The following is a 16,664-nucleotide window of genomic DNA, read 5'->3' as shown; positions in this document are numbered from 1 at the left end:
GGGGGAAGGTCACACAGAATGCGGTTTTGTTTGGTTTTGAATGTCAGTGCCATGTGAATCCCTATTAACATTCCTAGCAACTACCCGCCCTTCCCAAAAAAACACACCCTCCTCCGATCTCTTTGAGTTATCTTTGTCATGCAGGAATAGCAAATGATGGGCTTTCATTTGCCATTGTAGTTTTCTCTAAACTGTCTTCTGAAAGGAAATGACTTCATTGCAGTGGAAAATCAGTTACTAGTGTAATAAAAATGCCTAACCTCCTGTGATTTCAGCCAGTTGATTTTACGCAACATGTGTCCTCACATCTGCCCCTTGCATTCAATTCCTATTAAAAACAAATATTGTCGAAGCCAAGAGTTTTGACTCTCATATCAAAAGGAATTTGTCAGGCACTCCCATCATATGCCCAGGTACTCACACCATTTGCCAGATGTTGTGATATTATGTCCAGGTAGTATAATTATGGCAGTGCCAGGTAAATGCCTATACCATGTCGACACAAAAGCCCACATTGTTGTCTTTGCCAAGGCCTATTGCACCTTTCTTTCTGCACTGAAATCTGTAATACCCGCCAAACCCTTTCTCCAACCCTGTTGCCCCAGTATGACCTTACCTGAGTCGCGAGACGGACAGAGTGCGCAGTTCATCCCCCAGGCCTCACCATACAGGCAGCAGCACTCAGTGTAGGTGGTCTGCCGGTCCAGCAGGGGGCGCGTGCAGACTAAGTCAGGCCCGACTTCCCTCCAGCAGTAGGCCAGACTGTCATCTGGGAGAAATACATTAGGGTAAGCCTAGGAATCTTAATATTCATAACACCTTCATGCGAGAAAGGGGAAGCAGGCATTTTCAATTCAATACAACTCAAGAGCTAAGCTTATTTAAAATGTGCATTATGTTCTGTCTAAAAAAAAGAGGTATACTGACAGCTAGACGGCCAAAGACCAATTCAGATTATGTGATTAGAATAACCATAGAATAGAACAAAACTGGGATGCAGATGTATGACATGTATTTGGGGACCCAATGGAATGAATTTAGCTAGTTTTAGTGCATGAGTGAATATGTATGAATTCTCTAAAGAGAGACAGATACAGAGTGTGAGAGAGAAAGACAGAGAGAGAGCGCAAAGAGACAGAGAAATAGAGAGGAGAGATATTGAGAGCAAGAGAGAAAGAGTAGAGAGATGGAGAGATCATGAGAGAGAGAGAGAGAGAGAGAGAGAGATGGAATAAGTTACTTACCTGTAACTCCTCTACAGCATTGCCATCTTAGATAGATTCATATGCTGTTTGAACATCCCCTGTCTTCAGGCCAGGAATCCTCGATAACATTAAGCAGCATCAAGGCAATACAAGAAACTACATTGGATGTAGTGTTCTCATAGTGTTGGTTTGGGTAATTTACTATTTAGCCAATAGGCAGTGGCTTCCTTAGCTCATTCCCTGGAGGCCCTCTTCAGATGTAATAAAACACGTAATAGAGCAAGATGAGGCAAATACAGGGAATGCAGGAGGGTCACATGTGTATCTATGAAAGATACCACTGATGGAGAACAGGAGTTATAGGTAAGTAACTTATTCCTTCTCCGGCACCGGATCTTTCATAGAATCTCATGCTGTTTGAATAGATTAGAAAGCAGTAAAAGCCGGGTGGAGGAAAGATGGCTCACCTTAGGGGAAAAGTCTTCTAAGGATCACTTGTCTAACTCTAGACTTCTCTGCAGCATTCCCGTCAATGCAGTAGAACCTGGTGAAGGTGTGTGTAGACCGCCATGTGCCGCTCTGCAGATGTCTGACAGCCGCACTTCCGCCAGAAGAGAGGCGGTAGACGAGACTGCTCTCAGAATGAGCACAGGGTGGACCTGGAAGTGGCATGTTAGCAAGCTGATGGCAGAAAGCAATACAAGCAGAGAGCCATCTGGAAATGGAAGCTTTAGAAAGGCCCTTGCCACTAGCAGCACGCCCAAAGGCAACAAATAGTAGCAATGATGTTCAAAAATATTTGAACAATCACAATAGTACTTAAGCACCATTGTGACATGTGGGGAGTGAAGAGAGCATTCACCAGGTGTCGTCGGAGAGCTGAAGAAAACAGACAGCGCCCAGGGCACATTGATGGTGGCAGAATGGGCATGCACGTAGGATTGGTCCAAAGGAGGACATTTTCTTTGTGAAGAAAGAGGTGAGGCAAATGTGAGGAAAGCACCTGAATCTCACTTACTCTCCTGGTGAGGTGATAGCCACTAGCTATTAAGTTTTCCACGAGATCAACCTCGTGGGGTTTGAATATAGTGGAAAAGTCTAAAGCTGTCAGTTCATAAATTCTTTCACCAGCGAATACGACCACAGTGAAGGTGTCACTGATGTGCGTGTGAAGCGGGAGATGCAACAAGTGAAGTTTGATGGAAGAATCAGCAAGGCCACTGGCAGCCAAGTAGAACAATTATGGCAGGATGTGCTGTGTATGGAAGTTCAGGGCATCTATTGTAGTAGCAGGAGATGGTAGAAGGAGTCACAGCCTTGGAGAGGACATCCCTGCAGACCTGGCGAATGTCCATGTGGTCCAATTCTAGGGACGTAGGAGCAAGGCTGTGCGGTTGAGTGAGGAAGGATCATGGTGGAGGACCTCACCTTTATTCCTGGACTGCATGTCGTACAATAGTGGAAGCTTGGTAGGCAGGACCGATGAACGAGCTAGAAGCCCTGAGAACCAGAACTGCCTCTGCCATGTTGGCACCACAAGGATCAGTTTGCACGGCTGCTGTTTGGCTATATGGAGGACTCTTGGGACGAGTGGAAATGTCAGAAAAGCATACAGGAACTTCCAGTTCCACAGATACATGAAGACGTCTCACTGACTGGCTGGTTGAGGGAACCTGCTGATGAATGAGTTGCCCTTTGTGGTGATCAGGACCACCTCCCGTTTAGCCAATGTTTGAAAGTTGACTTCTGCTTGGATGTGAAGGAAATTGTCTATTTCCAGAGGGCGGAAGGGGCACAAAAACACACCCTAGGCCACAGACCAGTCCAACAGTGACTACACCTCGGAGGAAAGGATCAGAGATTTGGTGCCACCTTGCTTTTGGATGTAGAACATTGTGGTTGTGTTGTCCATGAACACATATACCACTTACCCTTGCAGATAGGGCAGGAAAGACTTAACGGCCCAGAACATTGCCCTGAGCTCCAGAATGTTGATATGGAAAGACTTCTCTTGCCGCTGACCAGTGGCATCTGATGAGAAGATTGGCAGTGTGGGCAACCAGGCCTCCATGTATGTATCTATTGTCACAGTAACTTGATAGCCTGGGACGATGAAAGGAGCTTCACTGCAAAAGGTGGAGACATCTCTCCACCAATGCAGTGCATTCTTAAACTGACTGTTGAAGAAGAGTTTGTCATCCCAATGTCTGGAGACTTAATTCCAGCAGGCATCCAAGAATTCCTGCAGGTGACATGTGACAAATTGATTTCTGCCCTGCAGGAGTACAAGGATGAGTAGGGGCTAAAATACCCACTCAATCCTCACACTGCTACAAACCAAGAGCTGACACAATCATAAAGGTAAAACATGCACAGGTAAGAGATATACCTTCTTTGCCTTTTGTGGTTACATATGTCGAGGGAATGCGATGCTCTCGAGAGGGGTGTCAATGTGATTCAGTAGCAACCCAAACAGTGAAGTATAACAGTCCAAAATAAAGTGACTATCCAATCAAGGTTCCAAAAAAATAGATATGCTTTAATAGAACACACTATCTGCAAAGTAACTAATTAGAAAAACACTACATAAAAACCACCCGCGAGGAAAGAACAGGGAATAAGCTAGCGTAGCACAATGCGGCACTCTATGAATCAGGTGTTTAAGGCAAGTAATAACAACAATGTTCTTTAAAAAGGATATATTTCTTAGATGGAAAATGGGAACTGGTGGCCTAACCTGTCACTATGGCCCAGAACTTGGCCATTGCAGCGCCCAACCAAACCTTAGTGCTGCTCGAGCGATTTGAAGATCGGGAGAGTGCAAAAGGAAGCACTAAACGGTCATGGTGGGTCAACTGTGTTGAACGGTTCTTGAAAACACAGCTTCAAGCTGTTCGATGGTTAATACACAAGGATCACAGCTGTCCTGGCTTTCAGGGTGCTGGAAGTCTCAATCCAAGGGCTCAAGGGCAAGTAGAGTGCGTTTCCCATGCTCCCAAACACAGGGAGGCTGGTACACAACTGCAAGGGTCCTTTAACATGATGAGGTACTGCTGTGGCTGGCTGAGAGGCAGGAGCTTGTTTCAGCAGCAGTTCGCCCCACTGGTCCATGGGGATGGTTAGGGGACACAGCTTCCCTCTGCCTTGGACTCTTGACCTCACTGGCAGAGAACTTTGAAAAGATCAGCTCTCCAAACAGAGGTCCAATGAAATCTTCTTGGAAGGTTGGAGTCGAAAAGATGATTCCAAGATGATTCAAAGAAGTGGTGGGAGACAACTTCTTTTAAAGGCAAAAGCCTGCAGGTGATTGGACTAAAGATAGTCTGCCTTAGTGGTCCATTCCCTGCTCTTGAAAGAAGTGGACTTTGTCTTTCTGACATCACACAAAAAGTGCTTTGCTTTAGAGGAAGTGGAGAGAACAAAGGTAGTTAGACATGCAGCACCCTCGTGTGAGCCTACTCTCTTTGAATGGATGTGCTCTTTTGATGCCTGGGACCGGGACAGCTGCGTGTTGCACGGCTTTCTCTGGCAGAGGATGTTGCCTGGCCTGACAAAGAGATGAAAGAAGAGGCGTGGCCACTTAGGTTCCTGTCCTGTCATTTGGCAGGCTCAGCCTGTCTGGCCAGAATACACATCACCTTTCACGGCTGAGTTGACTCACAGGAGCTGACAGATGTGTGATATCAAATTGGATGTGGCTGTAATAATTATGAGAATACCACCATACACCAACTCCAGTATGTCTTATATTTCAATATTATTCTGACACCAGGAGCATAATGATAGGGTTTTGGAACAGGGGTGCAGTCCCAGTGCTTCAGAGACTTGGATGTCACTGCATCCGTCAAATGGGCACACATGACCTCTGAACCTGCACTGTACCACTGGTATGGGAGGCGCTGCAAATCAGGACACTTAAGTAACATGACAAAGATACACACTTTGCTTTTTGCATCAAGCCTGTGAAAGGAGAATCTGATCAAGAGATTTCCTTTTGAGCAATGGAATTACCTGCATCATGTTATTAATTTCTTTTTTTTTTTTAAAGCAGGGCTCCTACGCCCATGGCAATCTGTTACAATCTGTGGCAATCTGTCACAAGGCACATGCAGAGTCTGCAGGGCAAATGTGGAGTCTGCAATCTGCATCATGCCTAGAATGTATTTGAGCACTTGTACTGAGGAAGCCTGCTGTAGACACAATGTTTCAACCTTGGATAGTATGGTGTTGATCCTGTAGGCAAACGGGGTAGCAATGGCAGTTATGGTAATTAGGTAGGCTTCTAGAAAGAGCATCCGTTCAGACAGCATGAGAAATGACTTGTCATAATTGAGAGAGAAGCCCAACATATTAGGCAAGTTTCTTGACCCTTGTGTGCTTTTGGCCTCGTTTGAGGGATGATGCTCTGATCAGTTGTCCAAATAAGGGTAGGCGTGGATCCCTGACTTTCTGAGATGTGCCGCAGGTGGAGCAAAGCATTTTGTAAACACCCTTAGGGCGCACTTGAGGCCAAAGTGGAGGACCTTGAATTGAAGTGGCAGCCAGCCACCATGAAGTACAGGAATTTCCAATGACGATGATGAATGGGATGGGAAAATAGGCATTCTCCATGTCTAGAGATGATCAAATGTTTACCTTGGCAATCTGTCTGAAAAGCTTTTGTAGCATTGCCATTTAAAACGACTGAGAGCAGGAGGAATTTGTTAAGGCATCATAGGTGGATTAGGTGTCTCCACCCGCCTGACTTTTTGCAGACTAAGAAATTAGAGTAGATGCCCTAATTCCACTGGGAATGAGGGACTGGTTCTGTAGCTCTTTCAGACTAGAGCGAAAGCACTTCTAACTAAAGCGCATGAAGACGTTTTTCCAGTTTGGCAGCAGGGGTTTGTAGGTGGTCTTTCAATGAGTTTGAAGGTGTGTCCTCAGTCTACAATCATAAGCACCTATTTGTCTGATGTTAGTTGCTGCCAACAATGTTGGAATGAATAGAGGCGCCCTCCCACTGTTGCAGCTGAAACAGAACAGCAGCACTGGGAAGGAGTCAAGCCTGCTTGTTGGGCTGGCCTTTGTGCTGAGAAGAGCTGTGGTGCCTGTGGCAACCTGTGTAAGCTTAAGATGGAGCTTTGTAATGCTCACCTGAGGCATACGTCTCACTTTATGACTGAAAGTGGTACAATGAGCGGCAGTTCCTTCCAGGCCTTGAGAGGTTGTGCTGCTTTGAGTGAAAGGACTGAACTGACCTTTTTTGCTGCAGAGTGCAGAGGGATCTTGCTTAGTCCATGGCCATTTTAATGGCTTGTAAAGTATGATTGACTTTCTTGCCAAAGAGGTCTTCCCCCACGAAAGGCATATCGACGACCTTTGTCTGTATTTTAGGTCCAAAATGTGTAGCCTTTAGCCAACTTTGGCGTTGCAAGATTGTGCTGTTGCCCATTCGATGGAATACCATGTCAGCAATATTGACAGCCACTTAGAAGGCATGGTCAGAGATGGATGTGCCTTTCTTATCAGTGCAAAAGCCTCCTGTTTCTTGTTGTCAGGGAGCAACTATTTTGAACCAGAGTTCTTGGTAATACCTCTTAAGGATGGCTGCCTTGATTGTGGATGCCACCATTGACATGGCTCGTTTGCTGAAAGCATTCAGCTGCCTGCCTTCCTTGTCCGGAGGGACTGCACAGGGTGATGAGGGGTTAGCCAATCTCTTTCTAACCGCTGCAGAGGCAATGCAGTCTGGGCTAGGCTGAGGGCGCAGGCACATTGGGGCATTGTACAGTGTCCTCTGATTTTTTTATTAATCAGTCCTTCTTTGGTGAAGCCATGAAAGGATTCCTCATGGCAACGGGCCCGTCCTGACGGATGCCATCCAAGATTGCAATGGATTGTACTGTGTTTCTTCTTCCTTCGTTGGTAAAGGAAACCTTCATTCCTTTCCTCAAACAGGAGATGGTCAAACATCTTTGCCCTCTCGTCATGGTGGAATGGAATGCTCCAATCTGGAAGAGTGAGTGGAGGCCCTATCCGTGTGCATATCATCCTGGAAGTCAATGTCTATGGAAACATCTATGGGTTGGTGAGGCAGTCATTCCTCAGGTGTGCATGGGCATTGACGAAGGCATGGAGGGTAAAATCAGAGCTACATAGAAGGTATTGGGTCTGGTGGAGAAGGAATAGTGAGAAGCCTTGGAGTTCTCACACTAGAGTATGTGGGGTACACAACATGTCCATTGATCAGTAATGCACCTCGAACCATAGCTGTGAATTGTCTGAAAGGTCCATTTAAAGTGGTGCTGGTGGTGAAAGTACTAGTGAAGGGAGGGGCTGTGCTGGAGGTAACCCAGATAACTCCTTCTCATCCTCAGAAAACACTACCTTTGGGCCCCAAAATCAGTATCAGTGGTGTGTTCTGGGATGTCCTAAGGAGGAACATTGGAAGGTTCTGCCAGAGTGCGTGGAGGATAAGGTTGTAGCATGATAAGGGGCTGTTTAGGCCTTTCAGGTGACCTGTGCAATGCAAGTTCAGTGTGTGGATGCGTTGACAAGAGGCACATAGACAAGGACGTTCACGAGGATATGGTCATAGACAAAGTTGTTGACGGGGTGGTTATCAGAGATTTTGGTGGTGATCATCCACAAGTCGTTGACCAAGTAGGCCTGAAAGTTTTCACCATCATAGTCATCAGCAAGGAGGTAATTATGGAGTCCTTGACAGTTTGAGCTTCGTGAATGAAAGGTGTCTTTGGGCCTCATTACACGGAAGGCGGTGAGCCATGGCGCTATTAGCGCCATGGCTCATGCCGGTAAAATACCGGCACCGCCTTGGCGGAAAGGGGATTTACCGCCCCATTCCAAGGTTGGTGGGGTGGTAAATCCCCCTTCCGCCATTGCCCTTCCCCATTCCCATTTCTGCCCCATAGGGCTCTATGGGAATGGGGAAGGCGCTAATTACGGCACCGCAATTTTGCGGTGCCGTAATTAGCTCCGAGGTCCCTTAGCGGGTTGGTTTTTAACGCCTGCAAAAAGCAGGCGTTAAAGCACCAACCCGCTAAGGGACCTCGTAGTAAGGCGGTAATGGTTAACGGTCACCGTTACCATTAACGGTGGCCGTTAACCATTACCGCCTTCCGTGTAATGAGGCCCTTTGTCATCGATGGAGTCGTCAATGATTTTAGAGTGGTAAGTCTCGAAGACATGCTCGTCATCGAGGAATTCGTAGAGGTTGTCATCATTGAGGACTTTGGCAATGAGGTTGACAGTTTGTGCAATGAGGAGTCAGCAGCAGAATGTTTGTCAGGAGTGTTATTGTTGTCTTTCTGAATATGGGTGAAATCACCTTTTCCCCTATTTTCCCATAGGCGCATTCCTCATGGGATCTCTACCTCTTGGAAGTGGGAACTCACTCTGTGGGTCTGCTGGCATGCAGTGAAGCAGTCTATGAGGCCACTGTGTCTTCATAGAGCCAAGCCGGAAGTGTCCTGTGCCTATCTTTCAAAGTCTTATTGGAGAAGGAATGGCAAATCGAGACGGAATCCAGATTATGATCTGGGTACAGGCAATAAAGACATTCCTGTCTATACTCCACATACATGTTATTCAGTTTTCAGGTGGAACACATCTTGAAAAGGCTCTTTTTGGCCTTGTAGTCAATCATGGTGAGGGGATGAAGAGACACTTCACTGGGCTCAACAATGAGGAACACAGATGAACGTACGTATGTCTCTTGTAGGGGAGCACCAAATGCAGGAACGTCTGAATCCCACAATAGCCAAGTACTTATCTGGAGCTTTCAAGAAATGTCATACGTAAAGTTGAGTGATGAAGATTCTTGAAGAAAATGGTGAATAAAGTGAGAGATTTGGAGAAGATCGCGAACTCTGAAGGTGCTGTAAAATCTGAAGATGGCCTCAAAAATTGGAGCGAAGGGAGGTAATGCCTTTTGGCTAAAGGGTAACTGACCGAAAACAATGCTAGCAGAATACTAAAGTGAACGCAGTGTATTGTATTTCTATGAAACTGCTTAATGTTATGGAGGAAACACAGCCTGTCAACACAGAATATTCAATAGCATGTGAATCTATAAAAGATCCAAAGCAGGAGAAAGGGAAAATATTCAAGTGTAGAAGGTCTCAGTGAGGGTCCGATGTGAGAGACTGCAGTACTTTTGTGTGGGTGAGCCCCTTAATGCAGTGGAAGTGAGGCTCCCTGGAAGAGTGTGCTTCTAGTGATGTACTGGACTTATCCACACACAGTTTATCGGCATGATAACCAGTGATGCTGTGAAAGAGAGATCGTTGCATGAAGCAGCGATACTATAGGTGAGCGAGTGAGAGTGCCTGGGAACCAGCAACATCATGAGTCAGAGATTCAGTAAAAGCATTGCGGGCACACATGCAATGAAGGAGAGGCTGCTTCAGATGAAGAGTCAATAGAGGCATTTGGGTAGGAAATACAAACCAGCACTGCAATAGAATGATCAGGAGACTGCATTAAAGCTCAGCGGGCTAGTGATACAAAGAATGCGTGATCCTGCAAAGCAGCCTAGGACCAATGCCACTAGCAATCTGCGAGAAACGAATAAAGCCCACTAGTCCGAGATGGAATCATCAGGATTCCTTTAATACATATCTGTACAGTATCCAAGTCGTTTGGATAACCAGATAGAGTGAGTGTTCGTATGGACGAATAAGAACAGTGACGGTACGAATGTACATTCTGCTAAAGTGCGCAGGTCATTGGTAGTATGACTCGAAACTCACGTTGAAATGCACGTTCCCCGGGTTACTAGAACTCTCGTTGACGTCCATGCGGCCAAAGATGTTTTCAAATTGTAAAGTGCCAAGGAGAGTGGGTATGAGTCCCCTATGAAGTGCATGTGGTCTTGCGATAGCCCAGGAACCTATATGATGAGGTCCTGATGAAGGGGAATGGTCCAATGTTACTAGGGTACACCTCAGAACAGCAATGCAATCTCATTCAAGTCTCACTTTGTGGGTAAATACCACGATAGGGAGTGCATTGTGTTGGGCCCAGTGATCCCGGGAAGGAGCCTGTTTCAATGAGCACATCTGTGGCGGTGGATCTCTCCTCAAATCTAAATGCACTCTGAGTGCCGTAAGTATCACCCAGTCTCTCCTTCCGACTGTTGGCCTGAAGACGGGAACCCAGATGTTCTGTATTGAGCCTGTCGCAACCCAACTAACTTGATTGTCTTCTGATTCTATTAGCCATTGTATGTTAAGCACGCATTCAACCACCTTCCCCGTTGGGCTGTAACATATAGCAAAGGTTGTGTGCAGAGGTGCTTACCCTGAGTGTGGCTGGTGTTGGTGACACACCTCCTCTGAGAGCCATCCAGGATGAGCGGAGGCTCGCACGTGCAGTAATAGGAGCCAACCGTGTTCACGCAGTGGCCGCCCACGCAGACCTCCTCATCCAGGCACTCATCGTTATCTAAGGGAACAAGAGAGTACACTTGTAACAGGCGCGCTCTTCCCTTTGGCCTCCACCAGGAACATTTGCTAATTTCTGTTCATAAAAAGAAACTCAAAACATGGCTGTTTATAAGTTAGATAGCACTGGTCAGAATACTTAGCCACTTGTTAGGGTTATGACTTGATTATATTTGGGAGAAAGGTTGAATACAGGTGCACACCTCAAATTCAATAAATATAAGAATATTCTTACTTCAAGGTTAGTTTTAGGTGCGGGTGAGGAACTGGGGCCATGGCACAAAACCCCAACATTAGAAAACAAAGAAGCAGAGGATACTGGGCCTGATCACGACTTCGGCGGTAACCCTTAAATCCGGCGATAGCGCTAATACCGCTGGATTTAAGGGTCCGCCGAATCAGGGCTTTGGCGGATTTCGCCCCAGCTCTGAGCTGGGGGGAAATCCGCTGGAAATTTACGCTATTACCGCCGGCAGGAAATCCGCCGGCGGTAAGAGTGCGAAAATTCCCCATTGAGCCCAATGGGGAATGGGGCATTCCCGAATGGGCTCAATGGGGAATGGGGAATTACTTTACTGTCATGCCGCCGTCCTTTGGTGGCCGCTGGCGGTTATGGAAGGCTTGGCGTTGGCGGCGCCATTAGATGTTCCGTGCGTGTGTTTTTTCTTTTCACTTCCTGGTTTGGCGGTCTAGTCTTTTTTCTTCTGTGTTACCTTTCCTTCCGCTTCCTGGTTTATCGGTCTAGCCTTTTCTCTTGTTTCCGTATTTAACCACGCCCCTCTCTGGGCTCTGTGCGTTGCAACTTGTTTCTTTCGCTTTGTTGCCGTGCTACTGTGTTTCCAGTACTTCCCCTATTACCTGGTTTACTCAGTAAAAGCAGTGTTTCTTTCTACTGCTTCTTCCCTTCCTTTTTTTGCCTATTTACTCCGTTCTATTTATTCCCGTGCCTTTCGGGGCTCCTTTATTCCTTCCTGTTTTCCGGATCTCGTTCCGGTATCTGGCAGTGGTGTGTTTTCCTCCATCCCGGGTTCCCCGGGCTTCTCATGCTACAACTTCAAATACTACAGCTTGACTGCTTCGGAAGACTTTCCTGCCTTTCACCTGCACTCCGGACTCTCCAGTCAACTCCTCCTGCATGCATTTGTTATCAACAACATCCGGCGAGAGGTTTTTTTTAAGCGGCTGCTTTTTTCCTCTCTTCCTGGCATCTTCGGGACGGGGCCGGCTGTTTTCCTGTTTATCAGGGAATCAGGGTGGCTTCTTCCCGCGGACGACCTTATCTCTTCACAAAGAAGAAAAGACCAAAAGACAAGTCCTACAGACGAGGAAATCTTCTGGAAGAAACAGGTGAGGAGAAAGGGGAGGAGGACATAGACCTATCTGATTTGGAGGAATCTCCGTTATATCCCAGCACTTGTGACAGTTTGCAACGCCAAGAAGAGAACACAATGTCTATCCCGGAACAGGTCCAAGATTTGCTCGCTGCAATGCAGAATGTGACGTTAGAATTACAGGCTGTGAAAGCCGAAAACACTGCTTTGAGGCAGCGTGTCGATCACTTCGAACAGTCCCGGAGTGATTTGCCTCCCATGCCCTTAGCCTGCGGTAAATACGATGGCTCTCCGGCTAGATTCAAAGAGTTCATGGAGGCATGCATAATCTATTTCACTTTCAGACCACAAGCATATGCCTCAGACTCAGCCCGTATAGGTTTTCTAATTTCTAACCTTACGGGTAACGCCCTTTCTTGGGCTACCCCTCTGGTGACCGGTGCCAGCCCTTTACTCCAAGATTATGCCGGTTTCACCGCCCAATTCAAAACGGCTTTTGAAAGGCAAGAGTCTGCGGCAGTCGCCAGCGAACAGCTACTGGATATCCGACAAGGAAGTACGGACCTGCTGACATACATCTCCCGTTTTAAACGGGTGGCTGCTGACGCAGGCTGGCAAGAGAACGCTCAGTACGCCATCTTTCGGAGAGGATTAAGGGAGGAACTCAAAGATGAATTAGCAAGGGTTAACCGACCAGCTACTTTAACCGATCTGTGGTCTACTGTTATTCAGCTGGACTTCCGCATCTCAGAAAGACGGTCTGAACGTCGAAAACAACGTGGATTTCCTGCTACACTTGATCCTGGATTACCCCCCCCCTCTCCCACCTGTATGTCAAAAGAGGAACCAATGCAGATTGGAACTACCCGAGGGCCACTCACCCCGGAAGAAAGAAGAAGACGCAGAGATAACAACCTGTGTATGTATTGTGGATCCAATCAACATATACTTAGAGACTGTCCTAACGTGCCTCCCAGACGTTCGGGAAACGCCGATCCTCGGAACTAGTTGGGACAAGTTACCGAGGGGGATTACCTGGTCCCTTCGTCTCTTTATCGGTCACACCCACGCCGTCCACAGTAGAAGACAACCGTCTGATGGTAGTTGGAGTGGAGTTAAGCCTCTCTCAGCAGTCCTATGAGGTTTTGGCACTTCTGGACTGTGGTGCTGCCGGTTGCTTTATGGATTTGGTTTGGGCGGAAAAGGTTGGCATTCACCGTTTGCAAAAGGACGAGGATCAAAAGGTGGAGGGTGTAGATGGTAGACCACTCAGCTCGGGCCTTATCACTCATACTACACCTCCTATGCAGATGAAGATCCTACATCACAACGAGACCATTCAATTTGACCTCATCCGAGCTGCACATTTTCCATTGATCCTGGGAGTCTCGTGGCTTCGGAAGCATAATCCGACCATAGATTGGACAAAAAATCAACTGTCCTTTACATCAGCCTTTTGTCGTAGTTCATGTTCCTCACAGACCCAACATACTACGGTTCATGTTTGTCCGGAATTAGACTCTAGTTCAGAGGTACTTAAGGTAAACAGTATTCCCAGAGAATATCTCCGCTACCAGGAGGTATTTACGGACGATGGTCCTCAGAAGTTACCACCTCATAGACCAGAGGACTGTCAGATCGTTCTCCAGCCCAATGCTGTTGTACCTTTTGGAAGGATGTTTTCTCTTTCTCTTAAGGAAAAGAAAGCACTTAAAGAATACCTGGATGCGAATACACATCATGGCCTGATCCGACCTTCGTTTTCTCCTGCTGGGGCTTCGCTTTTTTTTGTTCCAAAGAAAGGTTCCGATGAACTTCGCCCTTGCATTGACTATAGGGGTCTTAACCAAGTTACTCTCAGAGATAGGTATCCCATGCCACTTATCGGAGACATCCTAGAAGCTGTTCAAGGGGCGAAGATCTTCTCTAAGATTGATTTAAGAAGAGCCTACCACCTTTTGAGGATACGATCCGGTGACGAATGGAAGACGGCTTTTCGCACTCCCTTCGGACACTATGAATATTGTGTTATGCCGTTTGGTCTTGTCAATGCTCCATCTGTATTTCAGAGATTCATGGATCGCATTTTCTCCGATCTACTTTTTCATTCTGCTGTCGTCTACCTCGACGACATTTTGGTGTATTCTAAAGACGCTCAACTTCATGCTAAACATCTCCACCAAGTCCTCCAAAGATTGCAAGACAATCTACTCAAGGCCAATGCTGACAAGTGCATTTTTCAAGTCTCCGAGGTCAACTATCTTGGCTTTATCCTGTCTTCAGAAGGTATTCGCATGGATTCCGCTAAGACCGATGCCATCTTGCAATGGCCAACACCCCATACCATCAAAGACGTCCAAAGGTTTTTAGGTCTAGCCAATTTTTATCGCAAATTCATCCAAGGATTCTCGGACCGAGTTCTTCCCATTACAAGGCTGCTAAAGAAGTCATCCATGCCCTTCTCCTGGTCTTCTGAGGCAGACCGGGCTTTCCAACTTCTCAAGAAGGAATTCTGCTCTGCCCCGGTACTTCATCAACCAGATCAGAATCTAAGATTCATTGTGGAGACTGACGCCTCTTCTGCAGCAATTGGAGCAGCTCTCCTACAGGAACACGGGGAGCTAGAACATCCCGTTGCCTACATGTCCAAAACACTGAACGATAGTCAAACACATTATTCGGTGATTGAAAAGGAACTTCTGGCATGAAATCCGCATGCGAAGAATGGCGACATCTCCTACAGGGAGCTACTCATCCTTTTGAGATCAGAACAGATCATAAAAATCTTAAGATTCTGCAGAAGATGGAATGCGTCAACTCACGTCAAGCTCGCTGGGCACATTTTTTCTCCCAATATGATTTCGTACTGACTTACTTACCGGGTTCCAAGAACATACTTGCTGATGCCCTTTCCAGAAGACCGGTACCAGACAGGGTTCTGAAGGAATTTCCCAGCCTCATGCTACCAGACGTTAAAGTGATCTGTTCTGTGGATTCGTTTCTGGACAGAGTCCGTGAGGCCACACGGTCCACCAACCCTCTTCCGAAGGATCTATCCATGCAAGGTGGTTTATGTTTTCAACAACAACGACTATTTCTACCAGACAGTATCTCCCGTCAGTCGGCTTTAAAATGGTGCCATGATGATCCAACAGCGGGACACAGAGGTGTAAAGAACACCTTGGAGTTGCTTCTTCGCAGGTTCTGGTGGCCTGGGATGGCCAAAGAAGTTACAACCTACGTCGAGTCATGCCCGGTATGTTGTCGATCAAAGTACAGCACTCAAAAGGCAATAGGGCTTCTCCAACAACAGGACCTTCCGAAGAGACCCTGGTGCGTTATTTCTACAGATTTCATCGTGGATCTGCCACCTTCAGAAGGTTGTTCATGCATCATGGTAACGGTCGATTGCTTCACCAAGATGGCACATTTCACTCCTTTGGCGGGTCTTCCTACTGCAGCCGAGATGGCGGCAGTGTTTGCCAGGGAAATATTCCGCTTACATGGTACCCCGGACAAGATTATTTCAGACAGGGGATCTCAGTACACCTCGAAGTTCTGGAAGGAACTTTGTGAAAGACTGGGTATGGAACGAGCTTTGTCATCCGGTTTCCACCCACAGACCAATGGACAGACAGAAAGAACGAACGCCACTCTGGAGCAATATCTTCGGTGTTTCGCTAATGCCCAACAGGACAATTGGGTTAGTCTGTTGGTTACTGCAGAATTTGCCTATAACAATGCAGAGCACAGTGCCACTGGTCTCAGTCCTTTCTTTTGTTCCTATGGTTTCCATCCCGACTTTATTCCTTCTCTCTCTTTTCCTCCTTCTACAACTCCATCTGTTGATGCCCTACTTACCAGTATCTCGGATGCTCACAAGTCTGCCACGAGTTGCTTGAGAGCTAGCAGTCTCCGGTACCGATCTTACTGCAACCTTAAGCGCCAGCCGGTTCCGGCATGGCATAAGGGCACCAAGGTCTGGTTGTCTACTAGGTTTCTACCTCGTTGGCTACACCCCTCTAAACTTTCACCCCGTTATCTGGGTCCTTTCCCTATTCTACGCCAGATCAATCCTGTGGCCTTTCGTCTCCAGTTGCCGAAACATATGCACCGTCTCCATCCGGTGTTTCATTCCTCCCTCCTTAGGGAATACAAGAGTGATCCCTACCTTCGCACTTTGCCGCATGATCCGGTTCCCAAAGTGGTTCCTTCTGATGAGCATGAGGTGGCCTCCATCCGGGACTCCCGCTATCATCAGGGTCGCTTGGAGTATCTCATCCACTGGAAAGGATATCCGCACTCAGAGGACTCCTGGGAACCGGTGTCTCATGTTCACGCTCCGGCGTTGGTTCAGCGGTTTCACCGTCTGTTCCCGGGTAAACCGGGGGGGGTGCCGCTTGGGAGGGGGCATACTGTCATGCCGCCGTCCTTTGGTGGCCGCTGGCGGTTATGGAAGGCTTGGCGTTGGCGGCGCCATTAGATGTTCCGTGTGTTTTTTCTTTTCACTTCCTGGTTTGGCGGTCTAGTCTTTTTTCTTCTGTGTTACCTTTCCTTCCGCTTCCTGGTTTATCGGTCTAGCCTTTTCTCTTGTTTCCGTATTTAACCACGCCCCTCTCTGGGCTCTGTGCGTTGCAACTTGTTTCTTTCGCTTTGTTGCCGTGCTACTGTGTTTCCAGTAC

General features: G+C 47.1%; 1 protein-coding gene across 4 annotated transcripts in view; it reads right to left on the bottom strand.

Annotated features, from left to right (window-relative positions):
• LTBP4 (latent transforming growth factor beta binding protein 4) overlaps positions 1-16,664 on the bottom strand; it is a 1,283,510-nt gene that overhangs the window by 70,983 nt on the left and 1,195,863 nt on the right. For all 4 annotated transcript variants that reach the window (XM_069644515.1, XM_069644518.1, XM_069644516.1 and 1 more), the window contains 2 exons: positions 10,509-10,652; positions 617-769 (listed from right to left, as the gene is read on the bottom strand). In XM_069644515.1, the coding sequence (XP_069500616.1) occupies positions 617-769; positions 10,509-10,652 (297 nt within the window). The remainder of the gene's footprint in view (positions 1-616; positions 770-10,508; positions 10,653-16,664) is intronic.

The sequence above is a fragment of the Ambystoma mexicanum genome, chromosome 2p (assembly GCF_040938575.1).
Source record: "Ambystoma mexicanum isolate Mex_15411 chromosome 2p, UKY_AmexF1_1, whole genome shotgun sequence".
NCBI classification, from domain to species: Eukaryota; Metazoa; Chordata; class Amphibia; order Caudata; family Ambystomatidae; genus Ambystoma; species Ambystoma mexicanum.
The sequence above is the reverse complement of the archived record's forward strand: the minus strand, read 5'-3'. Positions and strand labels throughout refer to the sequence as shown.